At 44.6% G+C, this 25509-nt stretch overlaps 1 protein-coding gene across 2 annotated transcripts in view; it reads left to right on the top strand.

Annotated features, from left to right (window-relative positions):
* SCLY (selenocysteine lyase) overlaps nucleotides 1-25509 on the top strand; it is an 88526-nt gene that overhangs the window by 21979 nt on the left and 41038 nt on the right. For both annotated transcript variants that reach the window (XM_078775813.1, XM_078775814.1), the window contains exons 3-7: nucleotides 3206-3315; nucleotides 5685-5785; nucleotides 16174-16336; nucleotides 24346-24473; nucleotides 25334-25492. In XM_078775813.1, coding sequence (XP_078631939.1) covers nucleotides 3206-3315; nucleotides 5685-5785; nucleotides 16174-16336; nucleotides 24346-24473; nucleotides 25334-25492 — 661 coding nt within the window. The remainder of the gene's footprint in view (nucleotides 1-3205; nucleotides 3316-5684; nucleotides 5786-16173; nucleotides 16337-24345; nucleotides 24474-25333; nucleotides 25493-25509) is intronic.

Here is a 25509-nt window from a genome sequence, read left to right as displayed (position 1 = left end):
GTGACTTGTGTCATTGCTCCACCAACTTCCGGGGCACCAGTGTGGAGCTGTAAGTGGACGGCTGTGCTTCTTCCTCGACAACGGCTGTGCATGATTCTGCTGGTTACTCCTGGTATGGACCATGGACAACTTGAACACCATGGTCCTAACATCATTGTGAATGCATCTGGCATCTCTGTTCCACAGCTTGCTGGTCAACCAACATCACATCAACACTTGCTGCCCACTCACGATGAGTGAGGAGGGAAGTCAACTACAACTGGACGAAGGCCTTGTTCAAATCCACTATGGCTCACAGCAAGAGTGGCAAGGATGCTATATGCAGAGCAGGGTCAGTTTATGACTCCGCCCAGCTATCACAACAGCGGAAACCCTACGCGAAATTGTGTAGGTGCTATGAAGACATCAGAAGAAAATGTTTCATATTTGAATTTCAAACACAAGTGATCAATCAGCCTCTTCTTTTCAAACAGAAAGTCAACATTTTTTCTGAAGCAAAACGTATTTTCGAAGAATAATTGCCAAATGTTGCAGATGCTTTATTATTTTGGAAAGAAATGTTTTAAAATTTGTTGCGTCTTGGTAAAGGTGAAGTTTTGTTTGCAGAGATATTTGTGATGCAAATGAAATGAACTGAATTATCAACATGGAAAGTCAACGAACAAAGAAATGTTTTATGATCAGATTCTTCCAGGATGGCGGTGTATGCCTTAGGTATTGAAAATTGGATTACCAAATTTGTAGTTTGAGTATTTTGCAATTGATGTTTAGATTAATGGTTAATATAAAAAAAAAAAAAAAATGAGGGCCTGTGAATTATAGATAAATATATAATTCATATTTATAAATCTATCTATAATTCCAGCAATCTCTGTGTGTATGTTTGTATGTTTGTATGTTTGTATGTTTGTATGTATGTTTGTCTGTGACCGCTGTTTCTCGACAACTACCGGTCCGATATACTTGAAACTTGCCAGGTATATTGCTGGGGACCCGAGGATGTGCCTTTTCAAGGTTTTAAATTAATCGCAGAAGTAGTTACCGAGCTATGTCCAAAAAACGATTCAACCAATCAGAGAGCAGCGAGCTATCACGTGTGCCGAACGTGGCGAACAGACTCTGCCTCGGATGGCACATTTGAGAGCGTATTCATTTATTTCACGTTGGAAAACTATGTTGCCGTTAAACTATGTTTTAAAACTAATTAAAACTAATTTGCGATTCATCGTAACTGTGATTTGCGACCTTCCGGACAGTCAAATGAGGACGTCACTTCCGGACTTACGGATAGTCATAGTGACGCTGAACGTGGCGAGCAGACGCTGCCTCGGACGGCACATTTGAGAGCGTATTCATTTATTTGACGTTGCAATCTGTGTTGATTGTTGTAAGGTACGATCGATTGTTGTACATACATATTTATATTTTGTACATATTCATTACGGGCACGTCACGGGTACGGGTACGGTACCGGGTACGGTACGGTTACGGGTACGCCACGTACGGGCACGTATATTGCTGGGGACCTGAGGATGTGCCTTTTCAAGGTTTCATATTAATCGGAGAAGTAGTTACCGAGCTATGGCGATTTAGCCGTTCGCCGTTCGCTTTGGCTTTGCGAATGGACCAAACCATTCATGTAAATAGAGGGGGGGGGGGGGTTCTGTGGTCGTTCGCTTTGGCTTTGCGAATGGACCAAACCATTTCATGTAAATAGAGGGGGGGGGGGGTTCTGTGGTCGTTACTGCCACGCGGTTTGGAATGTTTTTCCGAACGGGCACCCACGTACGGGCATGCCCTAGTATTAGTTAAATTGTACTTCAATGTGAATCTTGTTCTTAAAGCATGCAAGGAAATGTGCAAAGAACCTGGAGCAAGCAGCCGACCATCTGTGAAATGACCCAGTGACCTCCAAGGATGTGAACGGAGGGGAGAATGCTGATTCAGCTCGGAGTTGGAATGTACCCCTCCATTAGTGGGGCTTGGGGAGGGACCTTATCAGTTCTTTGTGTCCTCCGTAATGATAAATATATGGAGTTTGGTGCCAGAAAGGCTGGCTTCAAGTGACCTCAGAATTCCGACCATTGTAGATCAGAGGAAATGTGTTTTGTATATAACAGGACCCTCCGAGGCTGCGAGAGAGAATTCTCTCCATGGAACGACGCGTCGTATTTTGTCTGTAAAGTATAACTGTATTTTCGTGTAAAGTACTCTCCGCAATATCGGAATAAATCTCGATTTAAACTGAGTGAGTCTCGCCGAGTCCAATTGAGTTTTGCTAAGAAAGGTGTCCAAAATAAGCCACAACACTGCAAACCAAAGAAATACATACAGTATGTGGATACCAAAGTATTTTTTAATTTCAACAATTTTCTTGAAGAATTGGTGCATTATTTGGAAAAAGTGCAAGGGTGCCAATATTTTTGGCCGTGTGTGTGTGTGTGTGTGTGTGTGTGTGTGTGTGTGTGTGTGTGTGTGTGTGTGTGTGTGTGTGTGTGTGTGTGTGTGTGTGTGTGTGTGTGTGTGTGTGTGTGTGTGTGTGTGTATATATATATATATGTATGTATATGTATGTATGTTATTACATATTCGTTATACACAAGCTTGTGGAAAACATATCTATAATTGCATATATATATATGCATCCACTCGTGAGGTGAATGTCACACGTGGAAACCCTCATACCATTTCCTTTAAATTCAATCGCTATATTTTCATTCTAAACAGCATCATTCCAATCACAAATTAATACTATTAGCATTGATATAAGAAAATACAATGTTAAATTACAATTCTATTGCAATATTATCAAACCAGGGAATCTTCCTCATCATGTGTACAGTACTTCTGGATCTGGAGCAGGTTCGTATCAATCGAATTCTCAAAATCATAATCGTATTGAATAATTCATAAAAGCTCATACCTACCTTAGGACATCCATATCCTGATACTTGGATGGTATAAGGATTCATTTTGTAACCACAGTCTCACCAAACTTTCCTCTATTCTCTGCTATGCTTTGCTGATTTAGGTGGTTCTAGCGTTAGATCTTTGCACCATTGGCACATGCATGAACGAACATTTCATGTCAAAAGCACTCTACTCATAAGAAAGTAAAACGTGTACAAATAGCATGTCACAAATATATGTTTGAGCTTTCTTTTTTATATTAATGGTTACTATTGCTTGCAATTTATTACACTAGGGTGTACTTGGATTACAATGCGACGACTCCTGTCGAGAAAGAAGTTCAAGATGTCATCTTGCAGGCACTGCAGGAGGCCTGGGGGAATCCAAGCAGCGCATACTCAGCAGGTAAGAAGTATTCCGTGAGAACTTGGTTTTGAATGGGCGATTATGGAGTTATTGAGATGAGCTTGAGTCGTAGGTTTTATCCACTTAGTACCTGGATGCATTGGAGATAGTCATATAGAGGGACACATGGATATTGGCAAAATTTGTAGGTACCATCTGTGTGGATGGGTGATGGTTTCTCGGGTTGTTGCAGTGCAGGCATGATGGGCCGAATGGCCTCCTCATGCACCAAATTTTCTAGTTTTCCTCGTTTTCACTTTTAGGGTTTTACTTTCCAAACGGCATCTTGCGGGAGTCACTTTCAGTTGGTGAAATTTTATTTGCATTTTTTTAAACAATCTTTCGGTGTAAATCAGGATATGAGTTTAAATAGAGCATTCATCCATGCGTTCATAGCATCCGGCTACTGAATTGCTTTGTCTTTTTGGAGGGCCGTGCCATGCTGCAAGTGCATCGCTTTTAAGGAGAGTTCCACATTGGAGTTTGCCATCATTTAAATGGGAACTTAAAACCGTTTGTCCCAGATTTGCTTCGGTTATGGACTTTAAACATTCCCCATTATCTTTGGAAGAGAATATATTCCATTGTGTGCCAAGGGAGGTAATCAATCAATTAACACAGCCTGCAATGGATGGCAGCCATAGAGAATTTATACAATGAGACAACTAGCCTTTACCTGTGCCTAATTACCTTGTAAACACCCTACTCTGCGATTCCGTGGTTTTAATATACCTGTTGCTGCATTTGAGCCTTGGGGAGAAACTGCTTGAATCTATCAAGATCCCGTTCTTCCCCATATCATTGATCTTTGTTCATTTCACACTTTCACACATTGTGGTGCTTGTGTTTTTTTTTTGTTTTTTTTTCACAGGGCAGGTGTATATGCATCTAGTGTTGCTGTAGGGTGTGATGTGATTTACCACTCGTTTTTAGCTACGGCCGCCGGATAGCTCGTGAGCGAAAAGAAGGCTGAGTCTGTCAACCCTTCCTTCCGGTACATAGCCTCTACCCTTGCCAAGACTTTCAGACTTCCTCCTAGTGGAGCACCATGGTAACAGTGTTCTTGAGTGCACTGGCTAAATGCCTGGAGGATTGTGGAGTAGTTTGTTACCTTAGAGGTGTAGTGTGCTATGTGTCCACCAGGGTAGGTGGAGCTCTTTAGCCTTGGTAGGCAGTCCACCTAGGAGAAGGAAACTCTGGTTGCAAGTGCCACTGCTGCCCTGCATGGTACGTCTCCTTAGACAAAGTGTAGGTCCACATCTGATTCTGTGGTGGCATCAGGAAGGGCATCCGGCCACAAAAAACATGCCTCAAATATGCCTTTTGGCGAAGCAGCCATTAGGTGAATCATGGCTGACACATGCAAGCCTGGAAACGGCCGTAAAACGACGACGACGATGATGATTATGATGACACTTCTTTCTACTTTTCACATTTCTCTTTATTCGTGCTAATTCTTGCTTTTTCTTCTCTTTTTGGTCATTTTCCTCTCTTTTACTCCACCCACCAAAGGTAGAGGGAGGTTATGTTTTCATCCCTGTCTCCTTAATTGTGAAATCTCAAAGGGTTGGGGACGAATTCGGACGAAACCTGGTGGACACATTGGGTGTGTGACAACGACAAATTGACTCGATTTTGTGAAGATCGGGACCGGATCCAGATGCTATATTTTTGAATGATACGGCTGAAAACGATACATTGCACAATTTCTCAGAGTTGGGGATGGATTCAGATGAAACTCTGTGGACAGGTTGAGTGTGTGACACAATCGAATTGATTCCATTTTGGTGGAGATCCAGATGCGAGGGTTTTTTTTTTTTAAACTGATTCTTCACCATCAATTGAGAGATGGGGCCAAAAACGATATATCTCATGATATCTCAACAAGTTGTGGATGAGTTATGACAACTTGGTGGATGGATTGGTTAAATCACAAGTTCCGAATCCAGATCTGTGGTCTATCAGCGGGACACAAAATGTAAACTAATCAGCCTGTGGCGGAGGTTTGCGCTCTACCGAGTGCTCTTCTAGTTTATCTCTGTTTCACTCTTAATTTCTCTTTCTTTATATATCTGTCTACGGAGAAGTGAATTCTTACATTTTTTGTAAGGCTCACTTGGTTACACCTGGATGGGTTTGACGGTGGAAGAGTAGCAGCTGAAACCCGAATCCTATCCAGGGTTCCTCCCGATGACTCCATCTTTGCTCTTTGGCTTATTCTCGTTCCTTCTAATGAATCCAACAAGCCTAGAAACCATCACCTTCTAATGACAGTTTGGTCTTTCATTTGATTGTGAAGATTGGGTTATTTGCTGAAGTGGTATTTGTTAAAATATGTAAGTTTTGCTCTTTTGAATTTTTCTTCCCAGGAAGGAAGGCAAATGAGCTTGTTAGCGAGGCCAGACAGCAAGTGGCACAAATGATCGGGGCATCTCCTGCAGATATTATATTCACTTCTGGAGGCACTGAGGTTTGTACAAGAACGATCTGATGATGAAACCTTTAATGAAATCAGTTTGCTTGCTGCAACATGCCCAAAGCAACACAAACTTCATGGGAGACACAAACTACTGTAGAAGTGGAAATATTCACATGATTACATTTTTGATCTGAGCAACATGAAACCCTGTTCACACATTAATTTTGTGGAGTGGTGAAAAGGCACGAGACAATTTCAATGATGTTAACCTTGTGAAACCCCAGCGAATGTCAGCATATGGAGAAAATAACTTGCAGTGTAACCACAACTGAAGGGAAACGGGCATCAAAGCACCTTTTATTATAAACTAAGGTTTTTAAATTGGTATAAATCATACGGAACCAGTGAAATACGGATCCACAAAATAAGGAAAGTTCAGTAAAGCAGATCAAATCAATAGTTAATTGATTGCATAGATTCGTCAATTTATGGTCTCCTGATGCATTGGATACTTTATTAGCTCCCGTTGGACCTGGACTTAGCCCCTGTTGGGGGCTAGTTAGCCTCCGTTGGACTTAGACAACGGACCTCCGTTGGAGTTAGACTTAGTAATTATAAACGGGGGCTTATGGATTTGGTCTCGTCCGTTCATCCGTATGTCCGCAGCCATATCTCAGAGAGGTATGGACAGATTTTGTTCATGCTTGGCATAAAGACCATACATGATGGTGTACATATGCACATCATTTTGTTTCGCAATGCGATCAAAGGTGGCCAACTGGCGGCCATTTTAGTTTTAAAAAACACGATGTTGAAACGAAAACGAAACGATTCACCAGGAAAACTCCTAACGTGAGCTTTTATTCACTTGAATGCAACTCATCTACAAAGAAAACACAAAAGCTAATAAGCAAGCATCCCAGAGCACCTTCATTAACATTATGCCATTACAGGGTTATAAACAAATATATAAAGCACGTCCTTTAGCAATCTTACCAACTTGAAGGCACAGAACAGCTGAATGAAACCCCCTTACGCACAGACAGTATATAAATCCTTCCCCACGCGGTGGACACAGGTATAGCATCATAAGAAGTGCACGTATGTAATGAAGGCCATTACTCAGATGGAACTAATGATTCACGACATTCTCCCCCCCCCCCCCCCCCCCCCCGTTAAAGTTTCAGCTAGCAAGCCATTTAACTTGGTTTGGTGACAGACATATTCTAGTCGTTGGTAGTATAAGTAGTAGTAATCAGCTCTGGCAGCATCCAGTTATGGCTGCATACAATGGGGACAGAGAACCCCAATCGAGAGGATATTGTCAAACAAAGCGCACCGGACAGCAGCTTTCACGCCCCGTGCGGATTCTATTTGCATCCGAGCTGGAGATCAGGCGACCGGGTTGGTGCTACAGTGCCGCCCGGATCGAACGTCCCAGGAGAAGATGGAGACCCTATTGACGGAATCTCCGTACCGGACCCGGACTCATCGGATTCCCTAGCAAGGCGGAGAGGACGCATCGTAGTTTCACAGCGTGGTAACAGTAGTTTTGTTGCAGTACTTTCGTCATGTGGTAACGTCACAGTAGTTTCGCGGCCACAGTCGTTCGGCCGAATAATTTGTACCTTGGCGAAGAACGGATCATGATTGCGCGGACACCCGGTCGTTTATGGGAAGCAGGCCCGGGTTTGTAGAACCAAGAGACCCATGTCAGTTCACTACCTGTACAATACAACAACAACAACATGCATTTTAAAGGCCATTTTCCCTGCTAGAGCGGGGGTTAGCCTTGCGGTCCCCATGACAATCTTCTCCATTTTGCCCTATTTTCTGCATCTCTCCTTGTTAACCCCCTTGCCCGCATTTCTTCTTCCACCATCTTTAGCCAAGTCTTTCTCGGTCTTCCCCGTCTTCTACTTCCTTCTACATTCATTTCCATCACTCTTCTCAACCAGTCACTTTCATCCTTCCTCAACACATGACCAAACCATCTCAACCTGTTCCTCTTCACAGCATCAATCACAGGCTCTATTCCCATCATCTTTCGCAATTCATCATTTGTCTTCCTCTCTCTCAACGATACTCCGCACATCCGTCGAACCATTCGCATTTCCACCCTTTCCAACCTTCGTTGCTGCTCTACGTTCATTACCCATGTCTCGCTCCCATAAATCATAACACTTCTCACACATGCAGCATACACCTTTCCCTTCAGCTTCAACGACACTCCCCTCATCATCAGCACGCCACTCAATTCCCGAAACTTCTTCCATGCACATCTCACTCGAGCAATCGTTGCCGAGTCTGATCCACATTCTCCATTCAGCATGTCTCCGAGGTAGCAAAATGTTTTCACACCTTCCAGCTTCACACCGTCTCCAAGATCCAACTCAACATTTCCTCCATCTGCAGCTCCCTCTGTGCACACCTTACATTTGAATGTAGCTGCCACACTGGTTAATGACCCTCTCAGACCACTACATTTTTGATGAACCCACTCAGCGCACATTGTACACTGAATGGAGTTCATTCCGACACCCTTCCTACACACAGCACAGGGCCACTTCCCAGTTCTTTCCACCTCACCACATGCTTTACCACTTGCCATCACCTTCGTCTTTCCGATATTCACCTTCAGACCTTTTGTCTCCATACATTCCTTCCACGTGTTCATCTTTTCCTTCAGTCCATCCATACTTTCCGCAATCAACACCAGATCATCTGCATACAACAACTCCCACGGTAAACCCTCCTTTACGTTCTGAGCCAGCACCTCCATCACAGCTACAAATAGTAGTGGACTTAGTACCGACCCCTGATGCACTCCCACCTTCACCTCAAACTCACCACTGTTCCGGTCCTTCGTCCTTACAGCTGTGCGCGCTCTTTTGTACATTGCCATCACGACTCTGATCAACCATTCCTCCACTCCTAACTTCCTCAATGCCCATGTCAATACTTTGCGTGGAACCCGATCGAATGCTTTCTCCAGATCAACAAACCCAAGAAACAACTTCTTCCTCTTCTCCATGTACTTCTCCTGCAACTGCCTCACAATGAAAAGCGCGTCTGTCGTTCCTCTTCCTGGCATAAATCCAAACTGCATTTCATCGATCTTCACTTTCTTCCTTATCCTCCTCTCCAACACCCTTTCCAATACCTTCATTCCATGCTCCAATAACTTTATCGCTCGGTACGAGCCACACTCCAGAGGGTCACCTTTCCCCTTGTATAGAGGGACGAGGGTACTCAGTTCCCAATCCACTGGAATGCGGCCTTCTTTCACCACCAGATTACAGATCTCTGTCATTCTCTTCACACCCCAACTTCCTGCTGCCTTCAACATATCTCCCACAACTCCCGTCGGCCCTCCCGCTTTTCTACCCTTCATTGCTTTTATCGCTTCCTCAACTTCCTTCTCAGTTATCTTCTCTGCCGGTCCTAAAACTGGGTTACTCTCTATGTTGCCATCCCATTCATTCTCTGTATTCAACAGCATTTCCATATATATTTTCCATCTTCCTTTAATTCCATCTGGGTCGACAACGATTTGTCCCACTTCATCCTTCAAGCAGCTCACCCCCATCACATCACACCTCTCTTTCGCTATCTGCTTTGCAATCCTGAATACATCCAAGCGTTCTCCGAACATTTTCCTGCATGCCTCCTGCGCCTTTGCTACCTCTTTCTTTGCAGCCTTCCTGGCTGCCTTATAACTTTCATGCTCTGCTGTTTCTGCTCCCGTACCGTTCGCCTTCTGCCACTCCTTGAACTTCTTCCTCTTCTCGTCAATCCTCTTTCCAACTTCCTCATCCCACCACCATGTTTCTGAGTGCCTCGGTGGTCCTTTTGTCCATCCACATACCTCACCAACGGCTCCCAACAGACTAGCTTTCATTGACATCCAACCACTTTCAAGCTCAACCACATCATCCTCGACCCTACTCAGCCTCTCTTTTAATGCCTCCCTTACTGTCACCTCTTTCAACCTCCACACCTTCATTCTCGGTTGGTACTTCACCCGCCGAGCTCTCCTCGCACCTTTCACCCTTACGTCGCAGACAACCAAGTGGTGCTGTGAAACAGCCTCCTCCCCCGGGATTACCTTTGTGTCTCGGAGGTGCCCCCTATCTCGCCTACGCACCATCAGGTAGTCAACGGTTGTCGTCGACCCACCTGACGTGTATGTAACAAGCTTATTATCCTCTTTCTGGAACTGAGTATTACAAATCAACAAATCAGCTCCATCAGCAAACTCCAAAATCCTTTCACCCTCTCCATTTCTCACACCATATCCGTAACCCCCATGAACTCCGTCAAAACCATCCATACTCCTTCCCACATGTCCATTTAGGTCTCCTCCTACCACAACAACTTCCTCATCTTTCACGTTTTCCATCAGCTTCTCTATCGCACACCAGAACCTGTCCTTCTCTTCATCGCTCCGACCAACCTGCGGAGCATATCCCGAGATGACGTTCACCAAGAGCTTTCCAATCATCATTTTCACCATCATCAACCTATCACTCACTCTAGTCACACACACCACACTGTCTACAAACTCCTCAGAAAACAGGACACCAACACCATTCACGCCCTCCAGGCACCCTTGCCACACAAACTTGTATTTCTGTCCCTGCCTACCCTTCACCATTCTCACACCACTTCCCTTCCATCTCGTCTCTTGCACACAACATATGTCCACTCTTCTTCTGACCAATACTTCCACCACTTCTCCTGATCTCCCTGTCATTGTCCCAACATTCCATGTCCCAAACCTCAGAAACCGATCTCCACTTCGGGCTGTACCCTGCCCACATGTAGCTGTAATTGTCATGGTTCTCTTTTTGAGGCAATGTTTTTTTTATGGCCGGATGCCCTTCCTGACGCCAACCCTCTTAGTCGCCTCCTACGACACGCAGGGATACGGCGTACCTATTCTTATCCAGGGTACACACTGGGAAACGTTTAAAACATGGAAATCCTGGGGGGGGGGGGGGGGGGGGGATCATCGCTTCGGTTTAAACATATTAAAATAAATATTTAAACAAAACCATGAAAACAATCTGGGAAAAGTCTCTAAGTGAGAACGTGGATTTGAGAAAGCAGGAGCAGAGGTGAAAGAACAAACGAGAATATAGGGGGCGGGGCACAATTCGAGACGAGGAGGCCGCACGAGACACCAGGCCGCACGAGGCGCGGACAAAGAAACGACTAATTACACACAAATTTGCAACAACTACAAAACCAAAACCAAATAGAAACACACAATAACACATACACAACAAAATACGCAGCGGAAATTTGACAAAGAAACGAACGGGAAAACACTCAAACTTTGATGTCGTGGAGAGATCAAAGCAAGCCCCGTTGTTCGAGGGACCGGAAGCGGATTTCTGTACAATGCCGACCGTTAATCATTTGCGATAACTGGATTATTGTGGCGATGCACGAGCGGGTAGCAAACAGGAACAGGAGCCGCTTGCAGCGAAAGACCGGCCCGGGAGCCATGCTGTGACATGAGAAACGGAGGCTCACATCGAGTAACAGAGAATAACGATACGTGCCAAACGCTGACAGAAACCCTTTGAAAGCCAAAGCTAATCCCATAGCTAATAGAAATGCCTTCCACGGTCGAATCAAAGCCAAAGTCTCCACTTCCGGTGTGTAGACGCGCGGTCGCAGCCCCTCGGAACCAGGCGACGCTCGACACAAATGACGAACGTCCTCTAAGGAATTGGGCCAGTCCCAGCTACTCACGTGGAAAACCCCACGAGTCATCCGTTCGTCTCGAATACGCATGTCAGTATGACACGTCTCGTTCATTAACGCAACGCTCTGTTGCTCAGTAATTACCACGTGAGCGTCACACTCATGTGTGTCCCCCTCCGGTGATGTCACGTGTGACAGCAATGGGACAACGCTCTGTTGATCGGTAATAACCACGTGAGTGAGACCAGACAACGGTGTGACAGTGCAAATGCGTCGATCATGATCCCTAAGAAGGCGAGAAGATGCGACCGCGATGTCCCAGACAGATTCCCCTATTGACAAAACAGAGTTCTCATCCTCCCCATCCACCGAGTTTGCAGTCGTGCTAGCTATGTGTCTTTGCAACCTAGGTAAGGTGACCTTCACGTCTTTGCAGACAACAAGCGACCGAGGCGTCTCAGAGTCTTGGACTCCGCGCGAATGATGTGTAAACAACCCGAGAGTTTTGTTCAAGGGCACACGATCGGGTGGCGCCATCATGTCTAGCAAGGGCTTCCGACGCTTCGTGTCCAGAGTTATCGTCTCCTGGGTCACGGCAGCCCCGACAAGTCCATTCGTTCGGCTCGAGGGACAATATGTGTCCTCGTTGATAGCGAGACTGCATCGGTGCCACAATATGGTGTCATGATTCCCATGCATTGAGTTTGATAGATCAGCGTGATTACATCCGCGGTTCGTTGGGTTATCAAGATTGACGAAGACTAAACTCCGGATAAACGGGACTCCGGCAATGACGTCACGGATCACCCTATGGAAGCATGCAATTACCTGACTGTCGCCGTAGGGCAAACGTGTGATTTGGGACATCCCGGCGATGACGTCACGGATCTCCCATGCAATTACGTGAATGTCGCCGTAGGGCAAACGCGTGATTTCGCACAGCCACTAATTGGTTAACGCTATGCCAATCGAAGCTGCTGGACAACGCGGGTTCGCCAACCTGTCAAACCAGCTCTTGGGCACGCGCAGGCAAGCGGCCGAGCTCGATTATTATGACCTTCAGGAGCCTGCTCGGCTCATCAGCGATAAATTGCGCATCAGCTCGGGAATCGCGTCTCGATTTGATAGCTATCGGCGCGCACTTAGGAGTTAGATGCGGAAATAGCGTCAACGGTTCGATAGGCATTCCCGCGATCGCCTGGTCATCCGGGTACATCGGGCCATCCATCCCTAGCTGAACGTGCCATTTCCCTTTCATGCGCATCCCCAGCGCTTGTGAGTCTATGAAGGTCCCCCGAATCGTCCATCCGTGCCGTCGGTCAGCGGCGCTGGACAAGCCGTGCGGCCCGGGCAGTGCCGGCACCTCTAGGAATGCCGGTCGAGCCTCGTGCATAGAAGTGATGCCGGCCAGCATTGGTTGGGTGCGCCGGCCTTGCAGAGTCGAGCCGCCGATGGCTTCAGATCGTGATTCGTGCGTAGAAGCTATTCCGGCCAGCATTGATCGGGTACGCCGGCCTTGCAGAGTCGAGCCGCCGATGGCTTCAGATCGCGATTCATGCGTAGAAGCTACCAACGTCGGTCGGGTAGACCGGGCTTGTGAGGCGCGGTAGCCATAGGTGTCGTGAGCACACGCGCGGCTCATCGCAGCTCGTGCCGAGCACACCGATCGTGGACGATTTCCCCAGAGGAAGCATTTAGCGGTACACTTGAACAAGGCAGTCGCAGCCTGACTCGTACCTTCAGCTCCGAAGGCTTCCGTCGATTCCAGCGGAATTTCAGTAACAGGGCGCTCCCCCGTAGCGTCGCTCTCCAGGCGTCCGCACGCCTCCGCCTGCGACGGGGCGCCCTGGAGTACGAGTGCCAGATCGTAAGTCTCCTGGAGAGTCGGGGTCGATGACTCCAGCAAGCGCCACCGCATTGATGGGGAGTAAATACCAGAAACGAGCGCGTCTCGCAAGCGATCGCCACACACCTGTTCGTGCGTTCGGACCTCGGGAGAGCGTACATTGACCAGGCAAACAAAATGATCGGGGTAGTCCGGGTCACCCGGTCTCCTCGTGGCAAGCTCCTTTGTTGTGTCATCGTATGTAACGCATTTTGCATGAGGCCAATGAACCACCGCGGTGGAGTGCTGAAGACAGTTGTACCAATGATCCGCGGCGTTCGTAGCCTGAGGGTCACCCGAGACCTCCAGGCGAAGCAGGTTCTCCATCGCTCCAAGCGTAGGATTCGAAGTGAATAAAAATGTGGTGAAACGAAACGATTCACCAGGAAAACTCCTAACGTGAGCCTTACTCATTTGAATGCAACTCATCTACAAAGAAAACACCAAAGCTAATAAGCAAGCATCCCAGAGCACCTTCATTAACATTACGCCATTACAGGGTTATAAGCAAATATATAAAGCACGTCCTTTAGCAATCTTACCAACTTGAAGGCACAGAACAGCTGAATGAAACCCCCTTATGCACAGACAGTATATAAATCCTTCCCCGTGCGGTGGACACAGGTATAGCATCATAAGAAATGCACGTATGTAATGAAGGCCATTACTCAGATGGAACTAATGATTCACGACAGTCTCGTCCGTTCATCCGTATGTCCGCAGCCATATCTCAGAGAGGTATGGACAGATTTTGTTCATACTTGGCATAAAGACCATACATGATGGTGTACATATGCGCATCATTTTGTTTCGCAATGCGATCAAAGGTGGCCGACTGGCGGCCATTTTAGTTAAAAAAAACACAATGTTGAACACGTCCTCAACCTTTTCTTCGGACATGCATTTACCGATCTTATTCCAGCTTTGCACATACATAAATAATGATGGCTGACATATGTACATCATTTCTTTTCGAGCACAGATCTAAGATGGCCTACTGGCGGCCATTTTGTTACTTAAACGTGTCCCCAACCATTTCTCGAACATGTATGGCCTGATTTTGTTCAAACTTGACACAATCAAAGTACATGCTGGCATACACGTGCACCTCACTTTATTTTGTGATCTGATCAAAGTTTGCCAACTGGTAGACTGGCAGTCATTTTCATTGTAAAACAAACAAACAACAAAAACAATCCGATATTGAACATTTCATGTCTTTTTCTTCTTCATTTCTATCTCCAGCATCGCAGTCTCCACAAGCTAGTATGAAACATTTGCCTGTACAAGCTTTTAATATTTCCTCATTATTGGCACAGACATACGGTGCATCGTCTTGCTTTAACCAAGCGTGCCATTTTCGGGCAACATTGAAGTTCGTTTGCTTTTGAAATCTGCTTCAAAATAACGAAGCACATTTGATGTTGAATTGTTGACGTCGAAGTACAGTACAGTAGGTGCAAACCACATAGACCTACGCTACACGTGCTGGCCAAACATGATACCTGCTACTCGTGATGGCGCGACTGGCAAGCCGCACCTGTATGCACACGGCACACACATTCATTGTGTGATCTGGTACTGTAAACTCTTTTTAAAAGGTAAATATATTCTCGTGTCGTTAAAGACGTACTTCTCCGTTGTAACGCAAAATGCATGAAGATTGATGAAGCACAAAAAATTCCACTTTTACAGTATATTTATTTGTTTTTGCTTCTTGCCTATATTCCAATGATTCGTCCCACATTTGCCTTGTAAAGTTGGAACAAAAGATTACCCTGGACTTGGAAAAACTGTCTTGCATGGCCAGATATTATGCATGGATCACCATTTTGTAATGATAACCTTTACTACGCAATGTGATGACGAAAAAATAGATTGACATTGTGTGTTTAAAATAAATAAATCACTCTTCACAACCATTTTAAATCGATGATCGACTTTCTAAAAAATACCCAATGTGATGTTTAATTTGACAGATTATGTATCTTATTCGATCATGTGGTTTGCTTCCATTTTGCACAAAGCTTCTTGACAAAATAAAAGAGACAATACTGCTAGTTGTAGCAAGCTGCGTTAGCACGGTCTCATCGATGAACAGGTGAGAAGAGGTAACCTGTCTAATTCTGGCAAACGGTTCACATCCGATATGTCGGCATATTTGAGCCTTTTATTGTTGTTGTTTTTTTTTTCTTATGGCATAAAAGTTACCTTTCTTCTAATGTACAAAATGTTCAGTTGTCTTTAATTTTTTAGAATTCAAAGCAGTTGTACTTGGTTTTTTTCTTTTTTATTTATTGCAAAAGGCAATTAAACAAGAGGCCTATCCCTATGTGAGGCAGAAAACAAATATGTCGTCTCTGTTCTCTCAGCCCTCTAAACCCTCCCACCAGCTCTTCCAGGATACACCAGTCCTTCCAGTAACACCCCTTTAACTTCCAAAATCCTAGATTGCTTCACACCTCAACTCTTTTGTTCCTTTTTTCTCCGGTTTGTGGAACTGCCTACCTGATATGATTTAATCTACCTCCAGGGCTTCAATCAGGCAGTGTCATCCCCCATCCCTACCTCCAATCCTTTATACCCTCATTAACCCCAGGTAACTCGACCCTCTTACTTGCAGGTTGGCGTGTTTCCTCCCGTCTATCTCCTCTTTTTATCAATCGTTCATTCCCTTGATTGTTACATCCACCTTTGCGCTACTTCCACAATGTCTATGTTGCATTTTTGCCTTATGTCGCCTCGCCATTCCATGACCCTGGATTATGTGTATAAAAAGCTCTGTTAGTTTGTAATGTAGGAGTCAAAAAATCACCCTCTTCCTTTGCTCAATTTGAAGGCCAATGGATTGGTGTTCCACACCGCTGTAAAGCATTTTTGGGCGGCAACAAATGGATTGGCTGAGGGTCAGTGCCAGCGCCGACCACATATCATCACCACCACAGTTGAACATGACTCGGTGTGCCTGACAGCCAAGCATTTGGTGGAGGAGGACAAAGCAGGTGTGTAGTTTTTACTTATTTATTCTATATACCAGAATAATCATGTTGCTCCTACAGCTACCACAACCTTGGACCACGCACATAATTATAGGCTATTATATTCAATGATAGAAGGGATATTGAACCAGCATATAACTTTCAGCATTTGAAATTTTCAACATTGATTTAGGATTTCAATTGAGGATTTCATTGAGGATTTCAAATATTCAACACAATTAATTCAACAAAATTCAACACAATGGGCATGGTCCATGATACTTATGTTTGCTTCAGTTGTGTAATGCATGGTGATCATGGCAAGAGGAATGAAAAAGAGGAATAAAATCTGATGAGTTTCATTTTTATTAATGTTAAAACAAAACCTTTTGTTGAAAAGTACAAAGAAAGGAAAAGTTACATGTGACCACTTAAGCAATCATATTCATGCTATAGACAAGCAGATTATTGGATAGATGTGAGGGTGTGATGTAATTGTTCTCAATTTACTCCACCCCCACTTCTTCATGGTGTTGTATGCAGATGGACATAAATATATATAAATTGTACTCACCTGTAAACATCTACATAAATTATAGGCTAGTGCCGTCTCTTTTTTTTATGTTGAAGGCTCAAGTCATGGATTATTATATATGATGCTCATTGAGGCCAGACCTTAAATAAAATAACCATGTGCAGAAAAGTGAAGAAAGAGAATAGACCCAAGAGTTTTTGAGGAAGTAAAAAAAAAATCTTATTTTTGAAAGGGGGTAGATCATAAGTGTTTGGAAATACATGGGAAGGTAAAGATTTCCAGAGTTTGGCAGTGGAGGAGAAGAAACAAACATCATAACAGCCCGCCCTTGAGTTGCCAATGGCCACACAATAATCATGCGATGTAGTGGCTTGTCGAGTATTCCGCGGTCTCGCTAATGGCAGAGGTACACAAGCAGCAAGTTCTTGGGAGCAGAAACCAAAGCAATATCTGTGGAAAAGAGAAAGAGAGCCAACTTTGCGACGTAATTCGAGCTGGTCAAGTTTTGAGGTCAGATTGGGAGAGTTGATAAGTCGAATTACTTTGGATTCAGTTCTGTCCAGGAAGTATGTGGAGCGAGAACATCCCAAGATGTGAGAGCAGTACTCTATACAAGGACGAATCAATCCTTTATATAGTTGAAGCAACTGTTGAGAAGAGAAGAATCTTCAACTTCTCAACAGGACTCCAAGTTTCTTCGAGGCAGACTTGGCTATTTGCATAATGTGTGGATTCCAGGACAAATTTCATGTTAGGGTAATACCTAGTAGGTTTATTGTATCACATGGTGTAATTGTGGAGCTTTCAAAGGAGATTGAAGAGTTGAGAGGAGTTTTAGAGAGAGATGGGAAGAAATTGAGTTTTAGAAGCATTAAACCGAACTTGATTACATTTGCCTCACTAGGAAATCTTGTCAAAATCCGAACTTAAAGAGGTGGCTGTGATCAAAGGAGATGTAGATCGAGTGAGGGAAGATGATGGGACAGATGGGAAAAACATGGAGGAATGTAATTTGAAGGCATCAGTTATTACAAAGGAGAATAGGATGTATTTTTTGTTCTGTTTAGCAGAGGGACAGTGCGTGTAACCTATGGGTACCTTTGCCTTTGAATTAACATTGTACGTACTGTTACGGATTCATCACTTCCGTTGTTGTGGTTTTCATCCACTTGAAACATTTCTGGTTCCATGTATTATTATTACTGTGGTTTGAGGGAAATGACGGTTATTGTGTTCAAAAGGTTTATTGTTCATGAACTGTTGTCAAAAGGAACAAAAGTTAATGTTAAAAGGGAACAGGAAACCGGATCGGGAACCAGACGACGAAGAAGAGGAAGAGGAAAAAAAGAGGGCGGAGCAAGGTAGAGTCGGACAAGAAAGCCGAGTTGCACCGAGTTCTGAGGCGAACGTTGGCGAGCCAGAGTCACTAGCGAACTTTCGGGTTTCCGGGAAAGGAAATTCCTGTGACAGAGTTGTCATCGCTGTGATCGATCAACCTGCGTGTCAGGTTTTTGGGCATTGGATTCCGAGGAGAATTATCGCCGGGCCGTTACGTCAAGAGCGGGTCGTCGGCCATTTTGACTCACGCAGGACTTGTGCTTAGCTCGCGGTTTCGTCTCTTTTCGACGGTTTTCACCATTCCGACGTCTATCTGGGATGTGTGTGTGCACCGAGGCTTTTGAAGATTGCTTTGCGGTTCGCCGACTGATCCGTGAGAGTTCATACCCGAGGGTGTGACTTCCCAGTCGCCTGGAGAGGGGGCCTTTGGATTTCCCAATCGCCTTGAGTGCGCTTTGACGCAGCTTTTGGCCGCGTGACCCTTTTGCGCTGTTTTGGCGGCGGACGCCTTTGTGCAGTTTTGGCGGCGTGACTGGGCCTGTCACCTGAACGGGATTCGGGTTTCGATTCAACATCGTTCTGATGATCGCTGGAGGAGATCAACTCTGAGCTCGAAGACGGGAATATAGAGACATTGGGGAATGTTCTTTTTCACTCACTTGGAGCACAGCGAGGTACCTTATGCATGCTAGCTGATGGTACCATCATAAGATATACATTGATTGTACTGTTGATTGCTATTAATGTGGTACTGTTATTCTTGTGTGATTTTTAATACAATATTTGTTTGTTGGTGACAATTGGTGTAGTTTCACCATTGATTTTTGACACAGAATAACACATTTTTTCTGCCATGACTCCTCTTGGGGCTCGGAGGTACACTGTGACCAGGGGGTCGGGGAGGAGCACGTAACAGTACTACATAGCGCAGGCGATTGAACTGCATACGTATTACCTCGTTGTTTACTTTACCTTACCACGTTGCTCACTCAGCACTGCCGCATTGTAAAAAGACATGTGTGAACCCCGTGGGGTCTCACAGCAGTTCTCTCTCAAAATATCACCTGTCACTTTGCTGATGGGAATACTCAGATAAGAGGGAGCAAGTGGGGGTGGCAGCGAGGAGGATAGGGGAATGAGGAGGGGGAAGGGTATGTTCTCGACCTATGGTTAGTGGGGGAAAAGGGGGGTTCTCAACTTGAGCAAGGTAGGGCTACTTGAGGAGATGGGGAGGGTGGGGGAATTCTCAATTTGCACTTGGTCTCGGACTTGAGGAGAAGGGGGGAGGGGATCTCACTTTGCGCTCGGCAGTGTGACTTCAGGGCTGGGGTAGGGAGTCGACTTGCATTTGGTAGGGAGACTTGAGGGGAAGCAGGGGCGGGGGAGATGCCTTACTTAGAGTATAGCTTCACTACCTTTACACCTCATGGAGGTATACAAGTGAGAGGGAGATTTGAGGGAGAGGGCTTAGTTTACCTTCTTATACCTTATGGAGGCTAAGGAGCCTTAAGCGAGAAAAGGACTTGAGGGAGGGGGTGTTAATCTCCTACAGTTTCATAGGCAGGCCGATTCATTGCTTGGTGTTTGCAGGACATCGGATGGATATAAAACTGGACATCCCATCTGCCAGTATTAGTACAGGATGAGGGATGAGACTCGTACTGTGACTGTCACCCCGTGCACCCGTTATCATGGAAATGGAACTCTCTGAGGTGGTAATACAAACATGTTATTAAATAAAGTTGTAGTTCAATAAAGGCACATTTTATTGTAATTAAAATAAAGCCATATTCCATGTCACTGCCTTCCCTTTCCCTCCCCTCAATCTTACCTCCTCCCAAACCCTCTCTCCTCCATCCCCTTACCTCAATCTTCTCAGGAAACACTCTCCAACTGACGCAAACTAACGGTCTAAACGCAGCTCACGTTCCCTATTGGTGGGAAACAATCCAACGCTTGGTGAATACTGAATACACTTACTCATTAGAATCGTTAATTTCTTTCAATTTTCAGATTTCACTCCAGATTTCAACAGTTATTTAGTCCACCAGCTCCAATCCTCAAATCTGAAGACATATTTCGATTATATACTTTAATTAGTCTGTGAAAGTACATTGTGGTTCCAATGTAAGGCATGTTTGAATAGGCCAAAACAAAGACCCCTGTGAGGTGAAGTTGGGATGAGCAAGGATACCCTTTCATGAAGGTGAACATGAAGCTGTTAATTATCTTCAAAAGGGGTATCTAAATTTATTCAAATACCAAGTTTTCATTCATACACTCCCTTGGAGATCCCTGAGTATGCATGTAAAGTTTCAGGTCGTTGGGTTTCATGGTCTTGGAGTTATGGAAGAGAGCAGGAGACAGACACACACACACACCCTGACTGATTGACTGACACACACTGACATTTATAATTATAGACCAGCAGAGTACCCACCTAGAGATTAGACCCTTTAGACCATTTAAGACCTCTTAGGCTGCTAAGTTCCTTTTGACCCTTAAAACCCTTCAATGCCCCTTCGACCTTTATAGCCCAGCGGCTAAGTCGAAAAATATGGCAGTATATTTCACTTTGTGGAGAAATTATGAAACTTTGCACACAGGTTGGGGACCCCAGTAGGAACATTTTTCGATTAGGACCCAACTCAGCATAGGCCAAAGGTCAACAACTTTGTCAAATTTCTAAAATCCTCAATTTTCATCTGATTGACTTGAAATTTGAAGACCATTTACATATCAGGTCACTGAATACAACTACCAATTATTTTTGAGGTCAACATTGGCCAAAAGGTCAACATAGGCCAAATTTCTAAAATCCTCAATTTTCATCCGATTGACTTGAAAAGGAACGATCTTGAATGACCTGGACATGGTTTATGGTTTTCCACCTGTAAAAGAAAACATGCGTTAATACAATAATGATAACGAACTTTGATGTCTGCAAAGAACTTTCTTGCATAAAAAAGGAAATCTTCTGTCTTAACCTAAACTAATGCAAACAGATGGCAGCACTGAAATAATATGGGGTGCTAAGTAAATTCATATGGGGGTGCTAACTGATCACCTGTTCACCCAAATTGTCATGGGGGGGGGGGGGGTTAGCCACTGCAATCGTATTTCTATCGGCCACCAGGGGGCGTATCAGAGTTGGGTCCTAATCGAAAAATGTTCCTACTGGGGTCCTCCACCTGTCTGCAAAGTTTCATAATTTCTCCACAAAGTGAAATATTTTTCGACTTAGCCGCTGGGCTATTAAGGCCCCTTAGACCTTTAAGGCCCCTTAGACCTTTAAGGCCCCTTAGACCTTTAAGGCCCCTTAGACCTTTAAGAACCCTTTGACCCTTTAGACCTTAAAGACCATTCAGACACCTGAAGACATTTACACCCTTTAGACCACTTCCACCCCTTGATCTTTAGACTTTTCGATCTTTCTAGACCTTTAGACCCATTCGACACCTTTAGACCCTAATGTCTATTGGAAAAATACCCTTTAGATATTTAGTCTCCTTAACACCCTCATACACCCTTATAGACCCTTTGGACCACACCCTTTAGACCTATATACCCATTTGACCCCTTTTTGACGGACACCACGCAAACATTTATCGTCTTATTGCAATAATGCAATATACAGACATTTTTCAGCAAGTAATGGGCAATCTCCACCCACCTGGAGGCTGGAAGCATATTGTTACCTCTGCCACCAAAGGTGGATGGAGGTTATGTTTTCACCCCTGTCTGTCTGGTTGTTGGCTGTGAGCAGGATATCTCAAAAAGTTGTGAATGGATTTGGGCGAAATTTGGTGGCCAGGTTGGATGTGTGACAAGGACAAATCGATTAGATTTTGGTGAAGATCAGAACCTGGATCCAGACACTAGAATTTCTGAATTTTTAAAGTGATTCTTCACCATTGAGAGATGGGACCAAAAACTATATATAGCATGATATCCCAGAAGGTTGTGAATGAATTATGACAAAACTTGGTGGATGAGTTGGTTCGGTGACAAGAACAAGCCGATTGGATTCTAGTTCCGGTCCAGTTCCAGATCCAGCCTTTCAGTGGGATACAAAACAAAAACTCTTCAGCTTGGTGGATGTATGCGCTCTACCTAGTGCTGTTCTCGTTATGATCTACTGATGTTGCACTATTTTAACTTCCCACAAATGTTAAATGGGGAAATAGCATCACAAAAGTGAAAATAACCTAAGTGTACATGCGTGGTGCTGTTACTCCAAGGCGTTCAGTTCAAAAAATATAGTGGAATTAATACGTGTGGGGGAGCAAGAGGCAGGGGGAAACCGGAGCCTTACCTGAATGGTTTCTACCCGACGTCTTCACACCTGGATAAAGAACCTCAACCGACAGGTTTAAAATGGACAAGAATAAATGCCGGCTTTATTTAAAAAATGCCGGTAATACAAAATAATGCACTGTAAGTAAATAAAATCCTAAATGGGACGTCCCCGCACACAGATCCAGTACACAGACAAAGGGAAAGATAACTGAAAATAAACGTGTTTGGTTATTCAATTGCACTTAGCTCGAATCGACCGGTGCGTCTTGTCAGGATTCGTCCAGGCCCCGAGCGCACAGTCTGGACGCAGTTCTGTTCTTGGTGGGAAAGTGCGCTCATTCGTTGGCGCGAGTAGACCTCAGTCCGCCCTCGTTTCACCAGGCCGCGCCTGTTGGTGCGAAGTAGGCCTTCCGCGCGAAGCGAACAGCAGGCGTGCAGCCCGCTCTTCCACGCCATGCTCATCCACCCATCCTCCGCACGGAAAACCGCAGCTCCCGGGCCACGGCTCTGCCTCCTCACGACCACCAGCAAGATCTCCAAACACGGCTGTTTACGATCGCTTCCTTGAGCCCGAGAGCAAAATGCCACCGTTCGTACGAGGTTCAGGGTGAGAATGAGCAAGAGCGACCAATAAAGGTCAGAGCGTTCTGAACTCCCCACGCATAAGTGATCAAAATGTCAGGAACACAGTCTTTTGTTCCTTGGGCTCTGACGTCATCTCAACACGTCTCCGTCCCAACCCTATCAGCGAGTTCCATCTTACCCGTCCTTTCTCTCAATCAAACCCCGCCCAATCACGACTCCTCGGGGGTGTGGCCTCCAGGCCTGCCCGTCCTGTGCGATTCACTAGTCAGGGTGGTCAGCGGCAGGGCTTCTTGCCTGGCTTCCGGTGGTTTTATTATTAGTGTATTTAATTAGGGTGTTGATTGCATGGCTTGGTTATGTGTCTCTAGTGTGGTGCCAAAAGGGACATTGGAATAAAGTACAGAGGTAATGACACACAGGGGATTAATTTACCCATAATCCCTGAGCTAATTAACATAACTGTTGTGGCTTCTTTTGGACACCTTTCTTAGCAAAACTCAATCAGACTCGGCGAGACTCACTCAGTTTAAATCGAGATTTATTCCGATTTGCAGAGAGAACTTTACACAAAATATAGTTATACTTTACAGACAAAATACGACGCGTCGTTCCATGGGGAGAATTCTCTCTCGCAGCCTCGAAGGGTCCTGTTATATACAAAACGCATTTCCTCTGATCTACAATGGTCGGAATTCTGAGGTCACTTAAAGCCAGCCTTTCTGGCACCAAACTCCATATGTTTATCATTACGGAGGACACAAAGAACTGATAAGGTCCCACTAATGGAGGGGTACATTCCAACTCCGAGCTGAATCAGCATTCTCCCCTCCGTTCACATCCTTGGAGGTCACTGGGTCATTTCACAGATGGTCGGCTGCTTGCTCCAGGTTCTTTGCACATTTCCTTGCATGCTTTAAGAACAAGATTCACATTGAAGTACAATTTAACAAATATTTATAAAAATGAATTATATATTTATTCATAATTCACATACCCCACTCCTTGTAATGGGGACGAAGGTACACTTACATGACATACAGTCTACCGGATCCCTACTTATAGTACATCGAGGTGGTTCTTCTTCTTCGACAGTCAGAGCACATTCATCTATACACTCTACCTGGTCTATGGAATCACTACCCCCTAAAAACAAAACAATATTTAGTGAATACAAGGACATATTTACCTCAGTTGTTTTTTATGGCAGAGAAACACAACATCAGTTAACATATCTTAGGTTTACAAATCATCCCCAGCCATCTCATTTTATTACCAGATGTGACTTATGTCGAAGTGTCGTCTCAAACCGGGCAAGTGGATGTGGTTGACGTATTAGCTGCTGTGCGGCCTAATACAATACTTGTCTCCATAATGCTGGCCAACAATGAAACTGGCGTGATAATGGTGAGTTTTGATGCATGTGCAAAAACATTTTATAAATCTAATCACCAAACATAGTCGACGGTGTTTTATTGTTGTCGGTGTAAAAGGTTTTTTTTATGGGTTTATTTATGTTTTATTGACGGAGAGTATTTTAATGACATATAATTGTCAACTTGTCACATTTAATATCCTCAACATGAATATCGATCCTCATTTGATGTATTCATCACTCAAATTCATCCATAGCATTTTGTGGACACCCCTGTGGGATGGCCTGGATAGCATCTGTGATCCCCCAGCTTAATTTTCAGGGTGCACCATTGTTTTAAGGAGACACCATAAATGAATCTCAAGGAGACCCATGACTTCCTGTTTTATGATGAGGTTGCTACAACATGCTAGGGAAGAGGTGCTAAATGATGAGCAAGTTGTGTAATTACAATCGAGGGTCATCATGGAAGGTTTGTTAAATTTGGCAAGCTCACAATTCTATTGTTTTAACATTTTTGTTTTTCAATAATACAATCATAAAGTTTTCTTTTTTTGTTACCAATGCTGGTGGTGGTTGTGGTGAAGGTCATTGAGGTGCCATAGTAGCGTTTGTATGGGCAGATAGATTCGGTGTTGCCCATCTTTTCTCCAGGCTGGGTTTTTGACCAGCTGTGTGAACGGAACCCAAGGCAGTGAATGCAATAAGCCTTTACCCACCCCAACACCGATCGCTCAACAATAATTTTACAAATGGACACTGTATCGTCTCACTTTGAAGTTTGTAAAACAAATGTGCAAGCATTTCCCAAATGTAAAAACTAGGTGGATAAATACGCACCGATTGGTGCTTTTAGCTTGCTTACATGATTGTCGGATGCGGTGCTGTGCAGCCCATTGCAGAAATCGGCCAACGGGTGCATGACCTTTGCAAAGGACCCACAAAGCATCGTCCGATTTTAATACACACAGATGCAGCACAAGCACTGGGAAAGGTGCATGTCGATGTGAATGATCTCGGGGTTGATTACCTCACCATCGTTGGGCACAAGGTATGTTTTATTCAAAA

This window comes from Myxine glutinosa, chromosome 4, assembly GCF_964187855.1.
Source record: "Myxine glutinosa chromosome 4, kmMyxGlut1.1, whole genome shotgun sequence".
Lineage (NCBI taxonomy): Eukaryota > Metazoa > Chordata > Myxini > Myxiniformes > Myxinidae > Myxine > Myxine glutinosa.
The sequence above is the reverse complement of the archived record's forward strand: the minus strand, read 5'-3'. Positions and strand labels throughout refer to the sequence as shown.